Consider the following 7,019-nt stretch of genomic DNA (forward strand, 5'->3'; position numbering starts at 1 on the left):
AAATATTACGTGGAATGTATTTACAGGTGGGGAATGTACTTCACACGGAGCAAAAGTGAGAAGGAGTAAGAAATGGCAAAAATGTTCTTGGCAAGAAGTTCAGGGAAGATGAGAGGAAGCGAGATGGAGATCTGTCAATCACAGTGAGCACCCCGCCCTTTATGGTTGGTCATCATTCACTAAATGAACATCATGCTGTATTGAAGAGTCATTTCCTGATAACATGGGAACAGATGAGTCGCCCCCTGCTGGTTAATACAGAGAACGCAGCACTCACCAGACAGGAGACGACGAGGTGGCTGACCACGACAGCAGCCACGGCCCACCAGCGCCGCTTCTCACAGCCGTCAAAGAAGATGACTCCCCAGAACATGTGGAGCAGGATGATGGCCATCGTCATGAAGGCTGCAGACCAGGGAGGGAGGGAGGGCTTTAGTTTGGGGAAATACTAGGAGGAGTTTGGATGTGGGGCCGCGTCAGTACCTGAGGACAGGAAGTAGTGCTGAGAGTCTCCGTGGATCCCGATGGTTCCGGGCCCCACCGAGTCCGCCAGGATGTTCACCACGGAGAAGGCTCCGCTCATGAAGCCGAAGCCGAGGCCCGACACTGAGGAGACAAACGCTTAACTTTATTCTAATAAACACGCGTCATTGTAAAGTTACTCTTCAAAAGCAGAACTACTACTACTACTACCACTACTACCAGTACTGGATCAGTAGACTAAGCTGGACTTAGTTGGTACCGTAGGCGAGCTGGCGGATGGAGATGGGCATGGTTTCCTCCTGGCTGAGGGTCAGGAGGCCTTCATTGGCTTTCCTGCAGGAAGCAAAGATCACGTCACATGGCCAGTCGTCGCCGTGGTGAGTTGTTACCACGGTGATACATTTAATTTATTCTCAATATTAGCAAGTAAAAAGTATTACGCTTGAGTAAATGAAACCCAAATGTACACAACTATTATATTTCAACCTTGGAGGGGGGGGGGGATAGAATGAGGTTTTCATTATTGATTAATCTACCAGTTAGTTCCCAGATCAATCTATTTAACAGCTTTACAACACAGTCGCATTATTTTGGTCAAGAAACAAACATCTTTGAAACTAAACACACAAGAAGCTTCCTTGTCCACCTTTTTATTCTCACAGCTCCCACCTGGTTTTTTTTGGGTGGTTGCTATGAATTGTGGGTAAATGCAGAAAAGCAAACTCCCAGACAGAGTTCAGAAATGGGACTCACTTGAGCAGCTTGTAGTAGGCGAAGCGGAAGGTCTCCTGCAGCAGGACGGACAGGACCACGCCGAAGATGAGGAGCCCCTTCTGCTGGGCGGCGCTGTCCTTGTTGCTGATCTGAACGGAGATGAACCAAACCAGAGAGGCCAGCAGCAGGGACACCAGCCAGAAAAACGCTCTGAGGGGGGGGGGGGGCACAACGAGTCACATGAAGAAAAAGGGGCGTAACGTGAATGATGGGACCTCACCATACATGCATCGATGAACGGCTTCTTTATTCTCATTTCAGCTTTCAGCTAACCATTTCTGTCACTTATCCAATAAATAAGTGTGATCATATAAAACACGTGATAGGTTGCCCATAAGGAGGTTTTGGTGTATATAAACACATCCTTATTTCACGTGCTTTTTAACATATAATTACATCTGTACATAGTAGCTGAATGTCAGCTTTGTTTGTCTATGTTCGGTAAAGTCAGGAAGATATTCACATATTCAGGTTCAATCAAACGAATCCTCTTTGTAACCATGGTGATGTCGATCTGTGAATTTCTTGCTAATTATACCAAACACTTTTACACATATTTGTGTAGACCAATAAAGCTGATAATACATTTCTCTCATTGTTTAAAATAAAAATCATACATTTTAAAATGTTACGAATGTCAATATAACGTTTTTATTGTCTTCAGAATTTCAGTAGAAACGAACGTGTGTCTGAATATAAACATTAAGACCAGATGTTAATTCAATGTAGCCCTATTGCTAGGCTAAACATCTGGCTAACTGATGTAACGTTAGCGTTCTTGCTAGTTGATCTATAACTTACCTATTGCAAAGAATTTAGTCTTTTTGCTAGTTACTGTAGCCTTCTTGCTAGTTAATTTAGCCTTATTGCTAGTTACTGTAGCATTATTGCTAGTTACTGTAGCATTATTGCTAGTTACTGTAGCATTATTGCTAGTTACTGTAGCCTTCTTGCTAGCTAATGCAGCCTTATTACTTGCTTGCAGGCTAACTCTGAATGCTCTGAATCTTAACTGAACGCAATAGTTGTGATGAAGACGCGTTTTACTTTTACACCATTGTTGATTTAAATACAGATTAAAGTCTCACCCCGCTATGAGGAAAATGACCCTTAGCGGCTCCCGTGCGATGGTGAAGAGGAACAGGGCGATGGCCGGCCCGAAGGCGATGAAGGTGCACCCGAAAAACACCGCGGCCGTCATTTTGGTCCTTCGTTTGGGGGGAATCAGCGGCCCGCAGCGCGACCAGAGGCGCTTTGTCTTATTCCGTGAACGAGACGCTAAACTGAGCTTTGTCTCCCAACGTTAGCAATCGCTAGCCTGCCGGTTGTTGTTGACGGTTTATTTCTGGTTCATTCTACTTCCAGCAGCGTATCACAGGGTCTTCTCCTGCTGTCACATGACCGAGAAAAAAACTTCTTCTTTTAAATAATGGCGGACTGCAAACCAACGTTAAAGGTGCGTGCTGCCACCTACTGTACAAGACTGTGTAACCGCATGGAGTCTTTCCATTATTATGATAGTTTTATTATTTATTTTTATATACATTAAACATTACATTACATATACATTATACGTTATTATTAACATTATATTTGTAATAATAAAAATAGATAATGTTATTATAATTATCAATATTATTATCAGGATTATTATCAGTTTAATGAAATCCAAAGTAAATAGGCAAAAATGAAGCCCTTGCTTAAGTGGCTCCAACCTGCATTCTCTCCAGTGGCCATCAGGAGGCGCCTCGTGTGGTGTGGACACAGACGGTACATAAGCATTTGAAGTAGTCGTTGGGAAGTTGGTTTGAGGACAGTTTTTTGCAATATATGACAGGAAGTGACTGTTTGTGGGATGTGAAGGATTGACATGGAGATGCTGTATAAGTCCCTAGAAGAGACCTGTCAATCAGCCTTTAGCTCCGCCCTAAAGCATCCCCTGCTTTATGGTCTGTGTGACTCTAAATGGACCATCATTCACTAAATGAACATCATGCTTCATTGAAGAAGACTTGAAACTAGAGACTGAGACCATAAACTCATGTTTACAATGTTTACTGAGGGAATAAATCAAGAGAGAAGTAGAGTCATTTCCTTATAGACGTCTATGGGAGCAGAGGAGTCGCCCCCTGCTGGTCACTACACAGAAGTAGAGTCATTTCCTCATAGACGTCTATGGGAGCAGAGGAGTCGCCCCCTGCTGGTCACTACACAGAAGTAGAGTCATTTCCTCATAGACGTCTATGGGAGCAGAGGAGTCGCCCCCTGCTGGTTACTACACAGAAGTAGAGTCATTTCCTCATAGACGTCTATGGGAGCAGAGGAGTCGCCCCCTGCTGGTCACTACACAGAAGTAGAGTCATTTCCTCATAGACGTCTATGGGAGCAGAGGAGTCGCCCCCTGCTGGTTACTACACAGAAGTAGAGTCATTTCCTCATAGACGTCTATGGGAGCAGAGGAGTCGCCCCCTGCTGGTCACTACACAGAAGTAGAGTCATTTCCTCATAGACGTCTATGGGAGCAGAGGAGTCGCCCCCTGCTGGTTACTACACAGAAGTAGAGTCATTTCCTCATAGACGTCTATGGGAGCAGAGGAGTCGCCCCCTGCTGGTCACTACACAGAAGTAGAGTCATTTCCTCATAGACGTCTATGGGAGCAGAGGAGTCGCCCCCTGCTGGTCACTACACAGAAGTAGAGTCATTTCCTCATAGACGTCTATGGGAGCAGAGGAGTCGCCCCCTGCTGGTCACTACACAGAATGCAGCTTTAACACACAGGGCGTTGCTTCCTGGTTGTATAGAAGTCTATAAGAAAACAACTTCTCTCTTGATTTATTGTAACCTTGATTTACCCGCGTAGAACTTACTGTTTCCCAATTCATCAAATTAATGCTGTGAGACCAACTAAAGCACCACAAGATTTATTCATTTAATCAACTCAACGCATTGCCAGCAGCACAGACTCTCACACACACACACACACACACACACACACACAGAAGTGGATGAAAGTGTTTAACAGAAGATGACGCTGCTGTTTATGCCTCGGTCTCAAACATCTTCTTCCTGCCCCCCATCCCGGCCTTGTCTTCGATGCTCTTCCTCCAGTCGCCGGCTGGCTTCTCCTGCAAAGAAACACAAGCAGCAGAAGGAATAGAATCACTCATAAGGTTGTTTGTGCATTCCAATGTTAGAGTTCAGAGGCTGAAACAGCAGAAATCAGAGGATTCATTTAATGTGATCACGTTCTAATGTGGTCATTTTAATGTGAAAGCTGAAAGCACTCACCTCCTCTTTCACCTCCTTCTTGACCTGCTTCAGGTTGGCCCTCAGGTCCATGGACACTTTGTGTTTGGAGCCCAGCAGGGCGGCCAGCATGGCGTCCGCCGACATCCGAACCCGCTTCAGGACCGGCTTCTTAAACTTCCCCTTCAGGTCCTGCACCTTCATCTTCAGGTCCTCGATCTGACGGAGCATCCACTCTGTGTCAATGAATGCTCCTCTCCATGTAGCGATGAAGGGCTGAAGGTTCGTGTTGGTATCTACGCACCTCCTTGTTGCTCTTGTTCACCTTGGCCTCCATGTCGTATCGCTCCTCGTCCACCAGGTCGATCTGCTTGTGAAGCTTACGGCACAAATCCTGAAGGAGAAATTTTACTTAATTGGGTAAATGTTCATAAACGTTTTTGTACCCAATTCCACTAAAATGTTCTCCGAACGTCTTTAATCGGACTGACTCTCCTTAAAGTGAGTTCTTTTTCTGATCCTGAGCCAGACGAGGACCTCAGAAGGAGGAGCAGATGAACGCCTCCACAGATGTTGCTCCTCATTAACTCCACTCCACCAGTAGAGCGGTTTGTTAGCTTAGCATCAACACTAGGGGACCCTTGTTTTCCCATGATGCACCACTGCCAAAGAGGAGCTGCTGTTGAAGGTAAACAAATGCTGTTTGTGATGTTTATTCTCACCTGGAGCTCGTGCATGCATCCTGGGAGGAAGAAGCTGGGGCAGTTCTCCTCCATGTGCTTCTCCTTCTGCTGCTGCGCCTCCTGCGCCTCCTCCTCCAGCATTGACACACCGATCTGCAGCAGCAAGGTCTAAGAGGAGACGTGTTTTACTTTGTTAGTTTGTTGCATTACATCATAAATGTTCACATGAATTAAGGTTCCGCTGAAACTGAAACCTTCGTTGAGCCCAAACATAAAAGACTTGGGACACGAGATGTTTTTTATATTTCAACATAATAATTAATCGTCGTAGAATCTATTCCATTGTTGCCTGAATTTGTGACTAAAAAGATTCTTATGTAAGAAATCTTCAAAGCTTCTCATTTGTCGAGTAATTCACAAATGTATTTGAGCCAAAGTATATAAATTATACTTTTATCTCACAGTCCTACTTTACACTGCAGCTACTTTAACACTTTGATCAATGTGCATCTTAAAGGTGAAACATGCATTAACATCACAAACTAATGACACCAAACTAGAATGTGAGAAGATGGAGCTTCATGGGGACCTGTACCTTGAGCTGACTCCTCCGGCCCGACGACATCTTTTTCCTGCAGAGAAACACAAACAAACAAATGGAAAATGAGAATGAAGAAGAAATTGAGTGAGATTTCACCTCGAGTCTCCTCTCACTTACTCCGCCATCCTGACTCCTGAGAGAAGAATGGAAATACCACAGCGCTCTTATATGTGTGTGTGTGTGTGTGTGTGTGTGTGTGTGTGTGAGGGGGACCAGCAGCAGTTGTCGGTTGAACTCCGGGCCGAAGGGTCGATGGCAGCAGCTGAGCCGGGAACAAACACTTTGGGAATCCTTCCTTCTGGAAGCATCTTCTGACTCAGAGGGACCTCGATGATGTATTTAGTTCATCCTTTTAGGGTTCCTTTGATCTTAAGCTGTCCTTAATAGAGTGTGTGTGTGTGTGTGTGTGTGTGTGTCACAGACAGCGTCCTGCTGCTGCAAACACTCACTGAAGCACCAAACGTGGATTCATCCGCCGCTAAAAATAGTCCTCCAACAAATCCTGTATTTCCTCCTGTTTGTTGGGTTAAAAGCTACAGAGACGTTTTAGGAAATCACTGAGACGTCTTTGTACATAAACAGGAAACTTTATATTTTGCGACTCGTGTTTTTTTTTTATTGAAGATATTTGTCTTTAATAAAAACCAACAGGGGGAGGTTGCATGACACAGACAGGAAGTCAAAAGTTTTGTTTTTTTTAAAATCTGAATGAGTTCTGAAGAGACGAAGCCTCTAATAATAATAGAGTGAAGGGATTTCATCACTGAGACCAAGTCTGATCCGACGTGAGAGGGAACCAGCAGAGATTCATTCAGTGGGAATAAAGGAAAAGTGTTTTCCACAGATGAGGCCTGTAATCAGAGACATGGACGCCAGGATGGAAAAGACGCATCGCAACACATTCGTGGGATTAAAGTAAAACAGCAACGAGGTCGACGCCCCCCCCCTGCTCCCAACAGCTGGCAGCTCTAAACTGGGAGGATTTATTGCTGACTGGTTCCCTTTTTACCCAGCTGCTCAACACACACACACACACGTACGCACACACGCACACACACATGCATGCACACAAACACACACATGTACGCACACACGCACACACACACGTACGCACACACACACACACACACGCACACACACACACACACACACACACACACACACACGCACACACACACACACACACACACACACACACACGCACACATGGAATGAGTGTATTTGGGAATAT

At 45.0% G+C, this 7,019-nt stretch overlaps 2 protein-coding genes across 2 annotated transcripts; both read right to left on the bottom strand.

Moving 5' to 3' along the window:
• Positions 1 to 2,680, bottom strand: LOC119228688 (gamma-secretase subunit Aph-1b). The gene is made up of 5 exons (XM_062561928.1): positions 2,346 to 2,680; positions 1,237 to 1,407; positions 743 to 816; positions 484 to 606; positions 1 to 405 (listed from the first exon to the last, which is right to left on the bottom strand). The coding sequence occupies exons 1-5, from the start codon at positions 2,456 to 2,458 to the stop codon at positions 209 to 211; spliced, it is 678 nt and encodes a 225-aa protein (XP_062417912.1). The 5' UTR covers positions 2,459 to 2,680; the 3' UTR covers positions 1 to 208.
• Positions 2,681 to 4,172: 1,492 nt separating this feature from the next.
• Positions 4,173 to 6,270, bottom strand: LOC119228695 (troponin I, fast skeletal muscle-like). Its single transcript, XM_037488559.2, has 6 exons — positions 5,906 to 6,270; positions 5,783 to 5,819; positions 5,227 to 5,355; positions 4,809 to 4,898; positions 4,547 to 4,723; positions 4,173 to 4,383 (listed from the first exon to the last, which is right to left on the bottom strand). The coding sequence occupies exons 1-6, from the start codon at positions 5,911 to 5,913 to the stop codon at positions 4,297 to 4,299; spliced, it is 528 nt and encodes a 175-aa protein (XP_037344456.1). The 5' UTR covers positions 5,914 to 6,270; the 3' UTR covers positions 4,173 to 4,296.
• Positions 6,271 to 7,019: the final 749 nt, after the last annotated feature.

This window comes from Pungitius pungitius, chromosome 4 (assembly GCF_949316345.1).
Source record: "Pungitius pungitius chromosome 4, fPunPun2.1, whole genome shotgun sequence".
Classification (NCBI taxonomy): domain Eukaryota; kingdom Metazoa; phylum Chordata; class Actinopteri; order Perciformes; family Gasterosteidae; genus Pungitius; species Pungitius pungitius.

Coding starts and splice junctions, on each gene's coding strand:
- LOC119228688 (XM_062561928.1), bottom strand. CDS start 2,458: ATGACGGCCGCGGTGTTTTTCGGGTGCACCTTCATCGCCTTCGGGCCG. Junction 817..1,236: donor GCCTACTACAAGCTGCTCAA/GTGAGTCCCATT, acceptor TGCTTCCTGCAG/GAAAGCCAATGAAGGCCTCC. Junction 406..483: donor GCACTACTTCCTGTCCTCAG/GTACTGACGCGG, acceptor CCTGGTCTGCAG/CCTTCATGACGATGGCCATC.
- LOC119228695 (XM_037488559.2), bottom strand. Junction 4,724..4,808: donor TGAACAAGAGCAACAAGGAG/GTGCGTAGATAC, acceptor ATGCTCCGTCAG/ATCGAGGACCTGAAGATGAA. Junction 4,384..4,546: donor AGAAGGAGGTGAAAGAGGAG/GTGAGTGCTTTC, acceptor GTTTCTTTGCAG/GAGAAGCCAGCCGGCGACTG.